This window comes from Gymnodraco acuticeps, unplaced genomic scaffold (genome assembly GCF_902827175.1).
Source record: "Gymnodraco acuticeps unplaced genomic scaffold, fGymAcu1.1, whole genome shotgun sequence".
Classification (NCBI taxonomy): Eukaryota; Metazoa; Chordata; class Actinopteri; order Perciformes; family Bathydraconidae; genus Gymnodraco; species Gymnodraco acuticeps.
This window is the reverse complement of record NW_022991471.1, coordinates 108,958-129,058: the sequence shown is the minus strand read 5'-3', so window position 1 is coordinate 129,058 and position 20,101 is coordinate 108,958. Positions and strand designations below refer to the sequence as shown.

Genomic DNA, 20,101 nt, shown 5'->3' with positions numbered 1-20,101 from the left:
GATAGGTTTAATATTGTAAGAAATCACTAATGGTAACAGTTAAACCTTGTGTTTGTCTAAAATAACATCCTGAATGAAACACATTAGAATATAAATACCCGCTCTTATAGGAGTGCGTCCGCCCGTCGTTGCAGAGGCAGGTTGAAGCGTCACAGTGCTCGTAAACCACCAGCAGGTCTGAGTATGCGTTTGTCTCCAACTCCCATGATGCATCTCTGCAGAAGAGAATATGGTGGGTAAGAAAAGAGACTTGTGTTCTGTGGTTGTTTCTTGTTGTTGTAGGGATCGTGTTACCTCTCTGGGATGTATATTCCCATCCTCAGCATCTCCTGCTGGAAGTCCTCCTTGTTGCTACACAGAGTGCATTTGAAGAAGAATAGGCCGGCACTGTGCGCCTGACGCTGGAACACAAACACACAGTCAATAAATAAATATTGTTTGGTACACATCCTCTAAAGCAGGGGTGTCAAACTCAAGGCCCGGGGGCCAAATCTGGCCCGCGACTTCATTTAATGCGGCCCCACAAGAGCTCTGAAAGAATATAATACGTTTATTATACGGTTACATGCCGATTTACAGAAGCACGTTGCCCATAAACTACATGTCCCACAATGCATCTCAAATATGATTTCTCCAGAATTTGACTTTTTTTTTTCAGAATTTGACTTTTTTTCAGAATGTTACTTTTTTTTCTTCAGAATTTCCCTTTTTTTACATTTTCAATTTTTCCCCAGAATTTGGCTTAAAAATAATCATTTTGTGACATTCTCACTGAAGAGACTTCCAATGAGTTCCCCTAGACTTCTGCTTTCAGACGTAGTTAATTATGAAGTGATTACCCTATCCGATAATGATCCAATGCAGAGGCAATAATGTCATATAATACATTATATTAAAATATTTACATATGTATATATATATAGTCTTAAAGTTACAACCGGCCCTTTGAGCGCAACCAAAATGTTGATGTGGCCCGAGATGAAATTGAGTTTGACTCCCCTGCTCTAAAGAATAAATAATAAAGAACATTATAGAAAATGTCCCTGTGTAACCGATCCTGCTCTGCTAAAGATGTCACTCATTGTGTAAAATGCTTTTATTTATTTGTATTTGCTTTACTATTATTAATGTATTTGTTATAATTATCTTATTTATTTCCTTGTTTTAAAAGGTACAGGATGTGATTACAAAGATGACTGCATCATCGTCATACATTTGTACATTCAAATCAGGACATACATTAGGCAAGTCATTAATGTACAGAGAAAACAGTAATGGTCCAAGAATGGAACCTTGTGGAACCCCAGGGTTCACAAGGTAGGGGGATTTGGGGGGATTACCTATTTCTAATCTTTTGGGGGGATTACCTATTTCTAATCTTCCGTTCCTCTCAAAAATTATTGAGAAAGCAGTGGCAAAACAGTTGTGTGATTACTTAAAAAACAATGATTTATTTGAAGATGTTCACATCATAGCACAGAGACAGCTCTGGTTAAAGTCACAAATGACATTCTAATAGCCTCTGACAAGGGACTTGTCTCTATTCTTGTTTTGCTCGATCTCAGTGCTGCATTTGATACTATCGACCATGATATCTTATTGCAAAGACTAGAGCACTTAGTTGGCATACAGGGAACTGCTTTAGACTGGTTTAGGTCCTATCTATCTGAACGCTCTCAGTTTGTACGTGTCAATGATGAATCTTCCACGCAAACCAAAGTTAGCCATGGAGTGCCACAGGGCTCAGTGCTCGGACCTATTTTGTTCACATTATATATGCTTCCGTTAGGCAATATTATAAGGAATCATTCTGTAAACTTTCATTGTTATGCGGATGATACTCAACTATATTTATCAATCAAGCCTGATGAAATTAATCATCTAAATAAAATTCAAGACTGCCTCAAGGACTTAAAAACGTGGATGACCTTAAACTTTTTGATGTTAAACACGACCAAAACTGAAGTTATTGTACTTGGCCCGAATAATCTACGAAACAAATTATCTAAAGATATACTAACTATGGATGGCATTAATTTGGCCTCCAGTGAGACTGTAAGGAATCTTGGTGTTATATTTGATCAGGATTTATCCTTTAACGCCCACATAAAATCAATTTCAAGGACCGCCTACTTCCATCTACGTAACATTGCAAAAATCAGGCATATCTTGCCTCAAAACGATGCAGAGAAACTAGTCCATGCATTTGTTACTTCAAGGCTGGATTATTGTAACTCTTTATTATCAGGGTGTACCAAGAAGTCAGTCAAGTCGCTTCAGCTGATTCAAAATGCTGCAGGCTCGTTGTACTAACCAGAGTTAGGAAAAGGGACCACATTACTCCTGTTCTGGCTGCCTTACACTGGCTCCCTATAGAACACAGGATAGAATTTTAAATTCTTCTTCTCACCTACAAAGCCCTTAATGGGCAGGCGCCATCTTACCTTAAATAACTCATTATACCCTACTGTCCTACTAGGGCATTGCGTTCCAAGAATGCAGGGTTGTTGGTTGTTCCTAGAGTCTCTAAAAGTACAATGGGAGCCAGAGCCTTTTCTTATCAAGCTCCACATTTGTGGAATCAGCTTCCAGTTTGTGTTCGGGCGGCAGACACCCTATCCGTTTTTAAGAGTGCGCATAAGACCTTCCTTTTTGATAAAGCTTATAGTTAGGGCTGATTAGATTCAGCCCCTAGTTTTGCTGATATAGGCTTAGTTTGTCGGGGGACATCTTACTTCTTCCTTCTCTCTGTCTGTACCTGTGTACTCTCATGTTCCGATTAACCCAGCTTCCCCAAATGTCTTTCTTTTTGGTGTCTATATACGCCGGGATCCGGAGTCATGGATGATCCTGCAGTCCTGTGTCCTGCATCGCAAGCCCTGGATCTTGAGTCGTGGCTGTGGTCCTGGATCATAGGTCCTGGATGGATATCCTCGTGGATTCATCTTCCTATTATACACACATGCATTTCCAAACATTTGGACTACCTATGTTGCAAATGTATTATCTTTTCAATTTACACACGGCATCTATTGCACGTCTGTCTGTCCTGGGAGAGGGATCCCTCCTCTGTTGCTCTCCCTGAGGTTTCTCCCATGTTCCCTTTAAACTGTGGGTTTTCTTCGGAAGTTTTTCCTTGTACGATGTGAGGGTCTAAGGACAGAGGGTCTAAGGACAGAGGGTGTCGTATTGTCATACTGATATTTTTGTACAAATTGTGAAGTCCACTGAGACAAATGTAACATTTGTGATATTGGGCTATATAAATAAACATTGATTGATTTGGCATCGTTGACCAAAACACACTGTTTTCTGTTTGATAAGTAAGACCTAACCCACTGTATTGAATCTGCAGAGAAATGTAAATGAGTGAGCTTTGTAAGGAGCACTTGGTGGTCAACGGTGTCAAAAGCCTTCCTGAGATCAAGGAAGACAGCACCTACACCTGGGCTCGTGTCCAACATACATTTAACCTTTTCCACAAAGACACAGTTAGCTGTCTCAGTGGAGTGGTGAGCACGAAAACCAAACTGCATAGGGTGGAGTGGAGCGAAACCTTTATCTAAATGTTTGGTGATTAGTTTTGACACTCATTTCTCAGCTATCTTAGAGACACAGGTGAGGATGCTGATTGGTCAGTAATTGGACATTATAAGGGTCATAATTCTGTTTAACTTTGAAATGTTTGACAGGAAGTGCTTTTCATTTGAAGTGCAAGGAAGTCTCCTGCTCTGTGTTTTTCCAGGTGTCCGGTGCCTTGCTCAAGGGCACCACAGCAGGGCAGGAGGTGAACTGGGACCTCTCCAAGTAGCAGTCCATATTTAGGTCTGGTCGGGGACTTGAACCGGCGATCCTACGGCTCACAGTTCAAGCCCCTACTGACTGAGCCACACACGACATAATATTGCCAATCATATTGCATTTGCAGAAAAATACCAGTCAAAGTATTCACATTTAGTTTGTTTTTCTTCAAATCATGCAGCCCTATAATTGGGGTAAATAGATTTATGAAAGTAAAGCAGTGTCACTACCTGCACACAGTCCCGGTGGAACCAGCTGTGGTGGCAGGACGGACACTTGAGGACAGAGTATCCGAGGACCGGCTCGATGGAGTCCAGACAGACGGAGCAGGACTGAGGCAGGCTGAGGTCTGCACTCACACACGCCGTCTGAGAGGGGCTGTGGTCCGGGCAGTACGACCTGCACACACACAGGGAGAACTTCAGGAGTAAATATTAAAAGGTCACCTATTATGCAAAATCCACTCCAAAAACCTGTCTGAAAATGAGCTGATCAGATTTTGGCCACTTTATGATGTCATAACGATGTTTTTGTCTTGTGTTACTAGCAGGATTACAATGTTACAATACATTTTAAACCATTACATGATCATGAGTATACATGTCTGACGTTGTTCTCATTTCTGCTCACCATTAAACCACCGAGTGTTGATTGTGTAGGGAATAGTAAGTAAGATTAAGATAACTTACACATGTCTGAAATTTCCTGATTTTAAATTGTCTGATATTAATCTTAGTGTCTGTAATAAATTAAAAATATCTTGGACACTTTATTACAGAACAAATGACAGATGATGAAGATATTTATAGGCAATGCCGCATGATGTATGTATGCACAAGCAAACATTCTCCTACGTAGGTTTGGTGCGTGTACAGATGGAGTGAAGATGTCTCTGTTCAGAGCATATTGCACACTGCTCTAAACGGCACGTCTGTGGTCAAACTACAGAAAAGCAAGTTTACGGAAACTTCAAGTACTATAATGATGCCATGAGAATATTGCTGAAGAGACCTCGATGGTCTGGTGCAAGTGAAATGTTTTTGGCTGCAGGAGTCAATACTCTACAAGCTGTTTTAAGAAATCTTATGTATAAATGTATTTGTCGGCTTAATGACTCTGATAATGAAATCCTCTTGGCCTTATCGAACATAAGGTATAGTACTACACGCTACCAATCGCAGCTGTGGAGACATTGGTATAGTTGTCTCTTTGTAGGACACTGATTTAAATTATTCTTAAACTATGAATTCTTTTTATGCTGTGTATGTAATTTATTATATGTAATGTCTTGTCTTTTATCTGGACCCTGAGTCTGTAATAAAGTTTTAATAATAATTACCCTCACCCTTTTAAACACACTCTGAACGGGACTTCTATATGAGACACAATGACTCTCACCTTTATCCATTTCACTAATAAAATAAGAATGTTTATTGTGTTGACTCACGGGAAGTTTTTAGTGAACTGAGAGATGAAGTTGAGTTTCCTCCCGCAGGGGTAATGCGCCTTCTTCCTGCAGCTCCTGACGTTACAGCCCACACACGCTCCCTTCTTCTTACACAGGTTGCATGCCTGTAACACACACATGGTACACACGCGTTATACACACACCCTTCTTCTTACTCACGCCTGAGACAGACAGACAGACAGACAGACAGACAGACAGACAGACAGACAGACACACAGACAGACAGACAGACAGACACACAGACAGACAGACAGACAGACAGACACACAGACACACAGACAGACACCACAGACAGACAGACACACAGACAGTAAACACACACACACACACTGTAAAACACACACACAGTAAACACACTGTAAAACACACACACAGTAAACACACTGTAACACACACAGTAAACACACTGTAACACACACACACACAGTAAACACACTATAACACACACACACACACACAGTAAACACACTGTAAACACACACACACACACAGTAAACACACTATAACACACACACACACACAGTAAACACACTGTAACACACACACACACAGTAAACACACTGTAAAACACACACACAGTAAACACCCTGTAAAACACTATGGCGTTATATTTGTGCCTCTATCCTGAGCGCGCACTTGAAAAATGTTGAGCACAGAGAAATATATTTTCTCTCGTAAAACTCCTGCTCCGTGCGCAAGCAGACCGCTGTTGACGTTCTTATTACACATCTATCGTTGACATTTACAGGACATGACAGACTCGGATGAAGAGAATAGCACGCCACAGTGTCAGGTGAGTTATACCTTTCTAGTTTTCTGATATCACGTTATTGTTTGCAATGCCTGAGTTTGCTAGCCGGCAACATAGCTATAGGGGTAGTTTAAGCAAACCGCTAACAAACCGTAGCATACATGTAGCTGAACCCTTCTGAGGTATTGATTACTTGCTGTAAGCATTAGAGGTGGCAGAATGACAAAACATGTTTCTCTCTCTATCACAATGTTGGGTTGACCAGAACCTGGACCAACTTCTGTTTCCTGTTCTACAATGGGCATATGCTTGCGTTAATTTTCAACCGGACAAATGAGGCTAGGATACCGGCTAAAGTTAGCAACACACGTTAACCATGAACAGCCTATTAATCCGTTCTCCTCGTGTTATTTCTTCCAACGTTGTGGAATTAGAGAAAAGGGGCTTCTTAACGTGCTTTTATCCGGGGTGGAGGGAGTTACATATTAGTTAAATATAACATTGGGGCGTGTGATTGTAGTGGGTGGTGAAATGAGGATATCCATTTTGGAGTTCCAAGGCAAGGCAAGGCAAGTTTATTTATATAGCACTTTTCAACACAAGGCAATTCAAAGTGCTTTACAAAAAATGAAAGAGATTAAGAAAATGGCATTTAAAATCAGTCATTAAAAAGAAAAGCTAATAAAATAAACATTAAAAGAAAATACATGGATAAAAGTTACAGTGCAGTCAATTAAACATTAAAAGAAAAAAGTACATGGATAAAAGTTACAGTGCAGTCTAAGATATGAATAGTTCAATTAAAAGCAGCGACAAAAAGAAAAGTCTTCAGCCTGGATTTAAAAGTAGTCAGAGTTGCAGCGGACCTGCAGGTTTCTGGGAGTTTGTTCCAGATATTTGGAGCATAATAACTGAACGCTGCTTCTCCATGTTTAGTTCTGACTCTGGGGACAGAAAGCTGACCAGTCCCTGAAGACCTGAGAGATCTGGATGGTTCATCATTTAGCAGGAGGTCAGAAATGTATTTTGGGCCTAAACCATTCAGTGCTTTATAAACCAGCAGCAGTATTTTGAAATCTATTCTGTGACACACAGGAAGCCAGTGTAAAGACTTCAGAACAGGAGTGATGTGATCCACTTTCTTAGTGTTAGTGAGGACTCGAGCAGCGGCGTTCTGAATCAGCTGCAGCTTCCTAATAGATGTTTTAGTGAGACCTGTGAAGACACCATTGCAGTAGTCGAGTCTACTGAAGATAAAAGCATGGACAAGTTTTTCCAAATCCTGCTGTGACATTAGTCTTTTAATCCTAGATATATTCTTTAGGTGACAGTAGGCTGATTTAGTAACTGTTTTAATGTGACTGTTGAAACTCAGGCCAGAGTCCATGACTACACCTAGATTTCTGGCTTTATCTGTTGTTTTGAACATTGCACACTGAAGCTCAGCGCTAACTTTTATACGTTCTGCCTTGGCTCCAAAAACCATTCCAGCTAGAATAATATAGTTAACGTTACACAATAATAAGGAAGAGAGCTATTGGTGTGATACATCGCCATTGATATGGATTTAGAGTGGATATTTGAGACTTCCAAACAGTAAACAAAAACGTAACTTATGGGTGAGTGTTTTTAGCAGAGCCATATTATGTCCTTGTGATTCTGTTGATTATTACCTGTCTGTATTATATTGCAGCTCAGCTGATTTTGGATTGATGGCAAAGGGAGAGCGACTTAAAGAGCCTGTGACAGCCTCCCAACAACTGTTGTGCAATTAAATATTGGGCTACTAGTAATCTCGAACCGTCAGTTTAAAAAAGAAGGTGCGATACCGTTCCGTTAAATATCAATAATTTCGAACATCGCGGGGAAATTCCTTCGACTCATTTTGAAGTTTTGGGGAAGCCGGATGTGACGTCAATGCGGGAACGCTTCACTGTGCGGCGAGAGAGCCAAACACGGACAAAGTGTGTTGTCATGCGTAGAAATGGTGAATTACTGAGTTTAGGCACGTTAATAACGTTTTAATGAAGTTGACTACAGTATATTCATATTTGTCAGTGCTTTCATGTCAATTCGGCGAACATAAACATAAATGATCGTGGTGAAGATGATGATTACATTAGGATTACAAATCGGTAGTGAGAGCTGCTGAATTTCCTCCCGTCGGATGTGATATAAAAACAAATCGATTATTTTTGTAGTTGTAAACTCAAGTGGATGAAACTACATTTATTAGTGCTTTCATGTCAATTCGGCGAACATATGATACATTAAATGATCGTGAGGATGATGATTAAAAATCGTTTGTTTGTGCCGGTCTGCATTTCCTGATGAGAAAACCACCCGATGCTTTTTGTAGTTGTACACCAACATGGATTAAACGTGTGGTTTTTTCACCACAATGTTGGGGAAATTAATGGATAAAATGCACGGATTATTATTATTATTATTCCCACTCCGATCGGGACACTAGGTCCACCGTTTCCCCGCAGCGAGGCTCCGCCCGTTGACAGTTTACCTGGGCTGGGTGCAGTGGCGGACTGGCCATCGGGACGAATCCCGATGGGCCGGTACCGAAGTGGGCCGGTCGGATAAGTCACTAGCACATCCCCCATAGGCGGCGCGTGAGGCTCAGGTTTGGGAAGGCTAAATAACTTTTTTTTACCTGACGCTGCCCGCCTCCTGCATCTATAGAAAAGAGATCAACTCAGTGTGCGGAGTTTAAATCTCTCAAGTCATATTACAGGATAAAGGAAATACAGTTTAAACTGCCGTATGCAGAGAAGACGCCGACGTGTCGCACTTATCATTCATATTACATCATCAATCAGATCATCGATCATATAATGTATCATATATTTCCTTATCTGAGTCAGCTTCTCCAGCCGTATCTGGCCGTGCAACACTTACAGTGTCACATACTGTATGCAGAAGAGAAGTATTATTTTAAGCAACACATTATGTTGACGAAACACTCGAGTCAAATGTAATTAAAGTGAGATCCACTCGTGTCTTAGACGTGAACGCGCTCTCAGCTTGAGAGAGAAACCCTGGCTTGATTTACCGAGTTGATAACCAGCGTCGTAGGACCGTTTAGCGAGATCTCGTTTGTTAGTTTGTTGTTGTTAGTTTGTTTGTTACTCAAACATATCCAGGGTCTGTTGAACTGGCTTCGTAGTACAGGGCACAGGTGGCTGGCAGCGCTAATGTCAAAGACACAGACATTGCATTATATTTGTATTTTACCAAGATGCAGTGACACAAATATTTACATATTTACATTTACTATCTACAGCACCTGCCGCCCCTGACATCCCCCACTCCCCCCGTTGACAATTTACTAGCGGTACCGAAGTGGGCCGGTCGAGAGTCCCGGGATGATTTTTAGTCCCACTGGCTACATGACCGTATGATCGCCCATATTGACGCACCTAATTCCTAAACTTCTAACAGATACAACATAAACCGATCCTTCAGCCTCATATGAGCTCTCAGACACGTTCAAAATTAAACGGTCATCGCTGTCTGAGCTTGCTGCTGTGTGCGCCATCGTGCGTTTACATGCAGATGCTGGGATCCTGAACCGTGCAGCTGGAGCGCTGTGCCCGCAATGACGTCACACATCATTTGGCGGGACTTGAAGAATCCCCGAGCAGATCCAGGAAATGGTCAACATTGAAGGGCAGATTAATGGTTATCAAAGTACAAATATCCAAAATCAGTTCAGTAACGGTTTTCAAGGGGACAATATTTACTCAAATTGATGGGTTTGGATGATGGGGGAAACTCGTGTCACAGGCTCTTTAAGTGAGAGTGAAAACACAAGGTAAGTTTAAAATAGGTCAGCAATTTCCCATCCTATAGGTTGCTAGATGTATCTAACCCTTTCTCCTGTCTCCCTCTCTCAGCACAAGAACCCCAGGGGGATTCAATGGAGCCTGAAGACCTGCACTGAGACCCTGCACCTGAGTCTCAGCTCTCAGAGCTTTGCAAGCCTCTCCCTGTTCCTTATTTTGATTAAACAGACATTAAGCTTCCCAATGGTGTGGTCTTCGTTTTGTGAAAAATATGATTACCTCACATATGTTGTTGCTGTCTTTTGTGATAGTTAAATTGCTCTTGTTGACTTGAGCCAGCCATTCTTTCCTCCTCTCTGTGTCAGTGGGGAAACCTTACATTCATACTCCTTTCTCTGAGCGCTTGGAGCATCCCCAGGCAGCACAGCAAACCATGGGGGAGACTATATGCCGGACAACACGGAGGAAAAGGCACAGACAAACTGCATGATATGCTATTCAATGTTTATTGAATTCCATTTATTTACAATGGATGTTCCAAAAACAACACATTTAACATCATCATCATCATCATCATGCTGCTGCTAGTCCTTTGACTCATTGTGCTGTCAGTTGACAATCATTGATAGGCACCTGTGGGTCTCCTGTCCTTTCTGAAAGTCATAAAGATTACATTAGTACTTTAGATTACTTAGGTCCTCTATTACCAGGGGATTACTGAAACCACCATGAAATGGTAGAAATGTATCTAATCAGAATTTTTAAACCTTTCTTCCCTCCCTCTAAATATATCAATAAACATTAGGATGTGATGCTCCTGACTACCATACAGGTTTAAGAAGATAATATTTGTTTTAAAGAATTCAAAGCAATAAACAACAGGCTCTTAAACCAAGGCAACGTTAGCCTAACATGTATGTTAACAGGTAAGATAGCTGTTCACACTATGTATATTTTCTACGTTGTAATGCTATGTTATTTCTATTTAAGATGTTTACATTTTCGATTGTTTAATTCTAGTCTTTTAACTGTCTAATGTACAATGCCTCCTTGTCTTTTGCTGCTGCAGCGTAAACATTTCCCCAATTGGTATCAATAAAGTAGGCTACTTCTTATTTTATCTTAATCCTCAAATATTAGCACATTAAAAAAACAAAACACATTGATGTAACTACACACATATCGATATGTTGTATAAATATTGCAAATCAAAACCTTTATTGACCACTAATTACCAAAAATTGCATTTCTATCCTGTTATTAATGCATTCAAATCGTGATTCAAATGGCCCGCCACGAACTTTCTGAGTCTCTCTGAACCACGTGACGATCAAGCATTTTGGACTTCCGCTGTAGCAACTCTTCTCTCTACATGGCGCTGGACCAGCCAATCAGAATTGACCTTCTCGAGTTCTCCGCTTGGTTGGTTTTGTGGCACATTTGTAACGCTGTGACAACTTGAGCGAGCGCAGGCAAAGCTGAGGGCGCGCAGGCAAAGCTGAGCGAGCGCAGGCAAAGCTGAGCGAGCGCAGGCAAAGCTGAGCGAGCGCAGGCAAAGCTGAGCGAGCGCAGGCAAAGCTGATCGCGCACAGGCTGGAGAGGTCGAGCGAGCGGGGGAGAGAGAGCGCGTGCAGCGGTCTGCTTGCGCACGGAGCAGGAGTTTTATGAGAGAAAATATATTTCTCTGTGCTCAAAACTGTTCAAGTGCGCGCTCAATAGCATTTTCTATGCTCAACATGTTTCATTGCGCGCTCAGGATAGAGGCACAAATATAACGCCATAAAACACACACACAGTAAACACACAGTAAAACACACACACACAGTAAACACACACACACAGTAAAACACACAGTAAAACACACACACACAGTAAACACACAGTAAAACACACACACACAGTAAACACACACACACACAGTAAACACACAGTAAAACACACACACACAGTAAACACACTGTAAACACACTGTAAAACACACACACACACACACACACAGTAAACACACTGTAAAACACACACAGTAAACACACAGTAAAACACACACACACACACAGTAAACACACTGTAAAACACACACACAGTAAACACACAGTAACACACACAGTAAACACACACACAGTAAACACACTGTAAAACACACACACACACACACACACAGTAAACACACTGTAAAACACACACAGTAAACACAGTAAAACACACACACACACAGTAAACACACTGTAAAACACACACACAGTAAACACACAGTAACACACACAGTAAACACACACACTGTAAACACACTGTAAAACACACACACACACACACACACATACACACAGTAAACACACTGTAAAACACACACAGTAAACACACACACAGTAAACACACAGTAAAACACACACACACACAGTAAACACACAGTAACACACACAGTAAACACACACACAGTAAAACACACTGTAAAACACACACAGTAAACACACACACACAGTAAACACACTGTAAACACACACACAGTAAACACACACACAGTAAACACACAGTAAACACACATTAAACACACATTAAAACACACAGTAAACACACATTAAACACACAGTAAACACACAGTAAACACACATTAAACACACATTAAACACACAGTAAACACACATTAAACACACAGTAAACACACATTAAACACACACACAGTAACACACACACACAGTAAACACACACACAGTAAACACACTGTAAAACACACACACACAGTAAACACACACACAGTAAACACACTGTAAAACACACAAACAGTAAATACACAGTAACACACACAGTAAACACACTGTAAAACACACACAGTAAACACACAGTAAACACACACACACACACACACAGTAAAACACACTGTAAACACACACACAGCAAACACACAGTAAAACACACACAGTAAACACACAGTAAACACACACACAGTAAACACACAGTAAAACACACACACAGTAAACACACACACAGTAAACACACACACAGTAAACACACACACAGTAAACACACTGTAAACACACACACAGTAAACACACACACAGTAAACACACTGTAAAACACACACACACAGTAAACACACACACAGTAAACACACAGTAAACACACACACAGTAAACACACAGTTAAACACACACACAGTAAACACACAGAAACACACACACAGTAAACACACACACAGTAAAACACACACACAGTAAACACACACACAGTAAACACACACACAGTAAACACACACACAGTAAACACACTGTAAACACACACACACAGTAAACACACACACAGTAAACACACTGTAAAACACACACACACAGTAAACACACACACAGTAAACACACAGTAAACACACACACAGTAAACACACAGTAAAACACACACAGTAAACACACAGTAAACACACACACAGTAAACACACTGTAAACACACACACAGTAAACACACACACACAGTAAACACACTGTAAAACACACACACACAGTAAACACACACACAGTAAACACACAGTAAACACACACACAGTAAACACACACACAGTAAACACACAGTAAAACACACACACAGTAAACACACACACAGTAAACACACACACACAGTAAACACACACACAGTAAACACACAGTAAAACACACACACAGTAAACACACACACTGTAAAACACACACACACAGTAAACACACAGTAAAACAGATTGAAAGCTCTCTCAGTCGCTCACCAGTCGATTTGAGCGGCGGACTTCCTTATAGATGTCCTTCACCAGGAAACCAAAGACGCCCTCGTGCTCCTCTCCTCCCTGGTAAACTCCACAGGCCGTCAGCTGAGACACACAAAAAACGATAATCAGCGTCGGATCTAGACACATATTCATGGGGTGGCCAGAGGGTGGCAGGGGTGGCGTCCCCTGGCAGAAGTATATGCTGATTTAATCGCAGTCATATCAACAATGTTAACTTGGAAAGCCACAATATTGATATTTTAACTCAATAACATTAGGTGACATTATTGTGGCACATCAGTAAATCCTTACATATAAATATATAAGGTGGCAGACATCATTGAATGAATTTGAACTGAACAATAACTGAATGAGTTTGTCTCACTCTTAGACCAGCAGGGGAACCAAATCAATGCAGACATTAATTAACTGTCTCATCGATGTTTGTCTGAATGAATATGATAATATTAACAATCATATTATTCCTATCAGCTGTCAATCACTGTTATGATTCACATATTCAGTGTTATTATTAAATAAACTATATTTTTTGGAGGAGTTAATGATGAATGTTCCTCAAGATGCTTGCTTACCCTCCTTCAAATCTGAAAGACAAGTAATTACTATCATAAATCAAAAGAATCAAAAGAACAGTTCAGCGCCCCACGACTTCATTGCAAACAGTTACAACCTGGACTTCACATCAGAAAGAACAAACATTAAAGAAGTGACTAACTGCATCAGTTAGGGTTAAAAAACGTGTGTTCAGCTGAAACATCGCTGCAGTTATGATCCAGTGGAAAGTCCTTACCTGCTGGCCTAGTTAAATCAAAGTGGTTACTTTCTGTTGGCTGGGCAGTGTAGTTTTACACACCGTCTTATTTGACTTTCTCAGGACTTCAAACTCTTTTTTGGGGGCAGACCCCCTCAAAGAAAAAAAGATATTTACACACGTAAGGTCATCATCTTAACAGTTTATTATTCTCATCGATTCATCCGTGAGCAGAGCATCAAGTTGCCTATAACAGCTGAATGTGGCGATTACCATCTTGATCAGCAAAACGCCTCACAAACGATTTAAAGCTATGGTGCGTTTTGATTCAATGCTGAGTGCAGCCAAACTTGACCGGCTCTTCTCTGTCATCGTAGACCGCAAACAGTGGCGGAGTATTTCATTTGTGTTGGGTCATCTATGGTAGGGCTAACCCATACAGCGGTGGGGCTCAAGTCAGTATTTGCAATGTAATTACATACACGCTCCCCTTGACAGTGAAACGCCACGCGTGAGGGTTTGATTATTTCCCTGTCTCAATCCAAATTGAACTGTATGAAATAAAAAGGCACATTTGTCTTGTAGTAAATAAAAAGGGCGACCTGGAGCCAATCCTGCAACTTCCCCACAGGTGAAAGAGTTGACCTGCTGAAAACCCAACCCCTGCAGGGGGGTCTGGGAGATTTTTTGAAATACTAACATAAAATACACATTCTGGTACTCTCTTGAGAAGAAAATAAATACATCTATTACTACACGACATATTTAAAAAACATGAATGCCATTTTAGTTTTGTGTTACTTTGTTCTGAAAGCTGAACCTGCTGCTCCTCACAGAGAGAAGAGGAAGAGGCTGTGAATTACTTTACATTGTGGATAAGGGTGGATAGCCCCCATTGTTCTGTGTCAAAATGAAAGACAGCCCACACACCTATCAATCATCAAACCGTGGGGTCTTATTTCATTACGTGTTGATTTCTATCAACACGTAATATTGTATCGATGTATATAGAGATGTACTACAGCAAAAGTATTCTTCGTCGGGACTTCCTGCAACAACACCACGCCGTTATCTTGATTCTGATTGGCCAGAAGACATTATCAAAGATGTTCTATTGAGAAGACGATCACTACATGACAAAAGTTTTCACAACCGTTTCTAGTCTTCGGTATTTCCAGGCAAGTGGCTGAAATCAATCTGACTAACTGCTGTCTGTGCAGTTTACTCCGCGAGTTGGCAGAGTTTTTTTTGCTTACTTTAACATAATTTTCCATGGTGGGGCTAAGCCATTTCTACGCTCGCGCCAGGGCCGGGGGAGGGGTTACAAGGCTCGCGTCTTGTGCTGCATTCACTTGCACTCGGACATTAGAGATTTTCTCTCATAAATGTCCGATGAGCCACAACTTTTCTTTCAAAACAAAGCTGCCAAATGGGGTGGCAGCTGGGGTGGCAAGGCCTTTTTCTGAGGTGGCAGCTGCCACCCCGTGCCACCCCGTAGAACCGCCACTGACGATAATACAATATCATAACTTCAGACGTTACATCTGACAGGAAGTCCATCAAAACCTGTGAAGACACAAACACACTCTTTCAGAGAGACTTACCAAACAGAAGTAGTGAACAGAGAGCTTTGGTTCCTTCAGTGTGACTTTTTCCCCAAACAGTGCCGGGTCGTCATCGCTCTGTCTGCAGAGAACACAGCCTGCACAGACAGACAGCACAACCAGCTTCATCACACTGCCTATTGTACATCTCATATCCAATGAGAGCTCGATATGTCAGATAAAGAAAGGAACATGGATATTTCTAGGGATCATTTCTCTTCTGTGTGTGTGTGTGTGTGTGTGTGTGTGTGTGTGTGTGTGTGTGTGTGTGTGTGTGTGTGTCTGTGTGTATGTCTGTGTGTGTGTGTATGTCTGTGTGTGTGTGTATATATGTGTGTCTATGTGTGTCTATGTGTGTATGTATGTATGTGTATATATATGTGTGTGTATACATGTGTGTGTGTGTGTGTGTGTGTGTGTGTATGTATGTCTGTGTGTGTGTGTGTCTATGTGTGTCTATGTGTGTATATGTGTGTGTATATATGTGTGTGTGTATGTGTGTATGTGTATGTGTATGTGTATGTGTGTATGTATGTATGTATGTGTGTGTGTGTGTGTGTGTATGCGTGCGTGTGTGTGTGTGTTAGGGATAATCGATTATGGCAAAAATCATAATCTCGATTATTTGGGTCAATAATTGATATCACGATTATTAAAAACGATTTTCCATTTACTTTGAAAACATCAATTTATTGGAGAAAAAAAATGTAACAGTTGATTACCCTGAACTTTTAGTATAACTCAACTGAAAAAATAATAAAAAAATAATCGTTTTATTTTGATTACGTTGTTTTCGTAATCGTTGCAAGCCATAATCGTAATTGCGATTAAAATACGATTAATTGAGCAGCCCTAGTGTGTGTGTGTGTGTGTGTGTGTGTGTGTGTGTGTGTGTGTGTGTGTGTGTGTGTGTGTGTGTGTGTGTGTGTGTGTGTGTGTGTGTGTGTGTGTGTGTGTGTGTGTGCCTCACTTACACTCCTGGTCGATGCCCTCCACTTTGTGGTGCGACATCTTTGCTTTCTTCATGGCGTTGGTGGGAAGGATCTCTGCAGAGACACAGGCAGAGCACCAAGGGTCAGAGGTCAGAGGTCAAATATACTGAGCTTACCCAAACAGATTTATCATCACAAAAAAAAGAGTGAAGAAACCCAGAAGGCTCAATCTAAAAACGATTTTGTACGTCCATCTGTCTGTGTGGGGAAACAATCACAAACAGTGGGACAGTCAGAAAACATGGGGCGAAGCCTTCGATCTAGTTCAGGCAGTCAACTCGAGCACCAATCAGACATGAACACGTGACGCACCTCGTCCCTCTTACAACCTACCAAACACATTCTCCTAAACATGCCGCTCTATTTAAGCTGCCAGGTCTTCGTGCCTCTGCCTCGCTGCTGCGTTCATGTTCCTGCTGCTGTGTTTCATGTTGCTGCTGCTCCCCTGCCCCACCACCACCCCAGCTTCCACCTCAGCTTCCACCCCAGCTTCCATCCCAGCTTCCACCTCAGCTTCCACCTCAGCTTCCACCCCAGCTTCCACCCCAGCTTCCACCCCAGCTTCCACCCCAGCTTCCACCTCAGCTTCCACCCCAGCTTCCACCCCAGCTTCCATCCCAGCTTCCACCCCAGCTTCCACCCCAGCTTCCACCCCAGCTTCCACCCCAGCTTCCACCTCAGCTTCCACCCCAGCTTCCACCCCAGCTTCCACCCCAGCTTCCACCCCAGCTTCCACCTCAGCTTCCACCCCAGCTTCCACCCCAGCTTCCACCTCAGCTTCCAACCCAGCTTCCACCCCAGCTTCCACCTCAGCTTCCACCCCAGCTTCCACCTCAGCTTCCACCCCAGCTTCCACCTCAGCTTCCACCCCAGCTTCCACCCCAGCTTCCACCTCAGCTCCACCTCAGCTTCCACCCCAGCTTCCACCCCAGCTTCCACCCCAGCTTCCACCTCAGCTCCACCCCAGCTTCCACCCCAGCTTCCACCTCAGCTTCCACCCCAGCTTCCACCCCAGCTTCCACCCCAGCTTCCACCTCAGCTCCATCCCAGCTTCCATCCCAGCTTCCACCCCAGCTTCCACCCCAGCTTCCACCTCAGCTTCCACCTCAGCTCCACCCCAGCTTCCACCTCAGCTTCCACCTCACCTTCCACCCCAGCTTCCACCCCAGCTTCCACCTCAGCTTCCACCCCAGCTTCCACCCCAGCTCCCACCCCAGCTCCCACCCCAGCTTCCACCCCAGCTTCCACCCCAGCTTCCACCCCAGCTTCCACCTGTAGGCTCGGGGGATAGTTATCTAATCATCACTCAATGTTCTTTGTAAATCTGTGGAGCGATGAAGCCCGAGCCTAGACGCCAAACTCAAACTATGTGCTGCTTCTAATAAACATATTGAGAAACACGTGAGTTTTCTGACTGAACTATGTTTAAAAAGTGTGTATGTAACACATGTAATATTTGTATATGAATAACTGTTTTGGTGTTTATCAGTACTTAAATATAGCTCTTAGTTTAAGAGTCCTCCTTTCGTTATATTGTTTTGTGTGTTTGTTTAAACCAGCACCCATTTGGCCCTCTGCTTTTTGTTTATTAGACAACAGCTGTTTGTACACCTTCTAATTTGAGTCTCTCATTAAAACACTTTTCATTTTACATCAGGTTTTGTGTTGCTTCCCTTTTTCTCAACGAGCTGGGACGAAACACCTGCAGTGAATTATCGATTCATTTAATCGTTCACAAATAATCAACATTATGGAAATTAAATGTAAAATATGCTGTTGATAGAAAACATGGCACACACACACACACATTATCCCTGCAGGTCTCACACACACACACACACACACACACACACACACACACACACACACACACACACACACACACACACACACACACACACACACACACACACACACACACACACACACACACACACACACACACACACACACACACACACACACACACACACACACACACACACACACACACACACACACACACACACACACACACACACACACACACACACACACACACACACACACACACACACACACACACACACACACACACAAGAGAAAAGAATACTTGCATTAATGTCAATTCATGTTCTGTGGATTGAGTTTTTTTTTAATATATATTATTAACTAGTACTTATTACTACTATTATTTAGTCTTATACCCCGTTTATCTAGGCCCGGGGTATCTTGTTTTACTGTGGGACTGCGAGAAACGGTATTAAAGAGTTCTGTGTAACACATGGAGACATTTTGACAATAACTGACTTTGACTAAAAACAGAACTAAAAAGTTAAATATACAAATCTGTAGACTGTGTGACGAATAAACACTATGAAGGATATTATATATGCATGTACACGTAGACAATAAATATTGTTGAATATCAAAACCTGATGATATGTAATGAATAAAAGGCAATAAAGGAGAGCGTTTCGACAACAACACTAACCTTAGCTAACATACAACTGTCTGAAAGTCCTTCGTTAAATATCGGTCACCATATCACATATTCACGACAAAGTATTAAATGAATAAAAACATACTTCACATAGAATGTCAAATTGAGGCCATCTTCGTGCAGTTTAATGAGGATTTATTCCAGTTTTGTTTCTGATTATCCGTCCAATTTTTAAATTTCCCTCTTTCAAAACTAGTCACTTCCGCCTCCAGTGTTTCTTCTTCGGTGCTTTGAGTTGTTTTTGGTCAGCGCCCCCTGGTGGACGGTCGGTTAATAACAGGTGAATCATTTTGAGGTTTGGGGTTTTATGATATATTATGTGTTAATATTATGATTGTTGACACTTTAATTGAGTTTATCTTATCAGTAAGTATCAGTCCATAAATAATAACAAAGCATTTTATTGACAGACCTTTGAATGCTAGTTTGGTACGGCAGTGGCTCAGTCAGTAGGGGCTCGGACTGTGAGCCGTAGGGTCGCCGGTTCAAGTCCCCGAACAGACCTAAATATGGAGTATGGAGTGTGGACTGTTACTTGGAGAGGTCCCAGTTTACCTCCTGGGCCCTGTCGTGGTGCCCTTGAGCAAGGCACCGGACCCCCTTCTAATCAATTCAATCATTTAAATACTATATTATTTTATAATAATATAGTTGTAATATAGTCAAGACAAAACGTGCTTATGACATGCTCAAAAACTGATATTTCTTAA

At 41.8% G+C, this 20,101-nt stretch overlaps 1 protein-coding gene across 1 annotated transcript in view; it reads right to left on the bottom strand.

The window, feature by feature from the left end:
• Positions 1-19,612, bottom strand: part of g2e3 (G2/M-phase specific E3 ubiquitin protein ligase) — a 23,322-nt gene extending 3,710 nt beyond the window's left edge. The window contains exons 1-8 of the mRNA XM_034196675.1: positions 19,477-19,612; positions 16,892-16,963; positions 15,918-16,015; positions 13,542-13,643; positions 5,249-5,373; positions 4,032-4,200; positions 295-401; positions 99-215 (exon numbers count right to left, since the gene is read on the bottom strand). Of these exons, the coding sequence (XP_034052566.1) occupies positions 99-215; positions 295-401; positions 4,032-4,200; positions 5,249-5,373; positions 13,542-13,643; positions 15,918-16,015; positions 16,892-16,943 (770 nt within the window). The 5' untranslated portion in view covers positions 16,944-16,963; positions 19,477-19,612. The remainder of the gene's footprint in view (positions 1-98; positions 216-294; positions 402-4,031; positions 4,201-5,248; positions 5,374-13,541; positions 13,644-15,917; positions 16,016-16,891; positions 16,964-19,476) is intronic.
• Between the last annotated feature and the right edge of the window lie 489 nt (positions 19,613-20,101).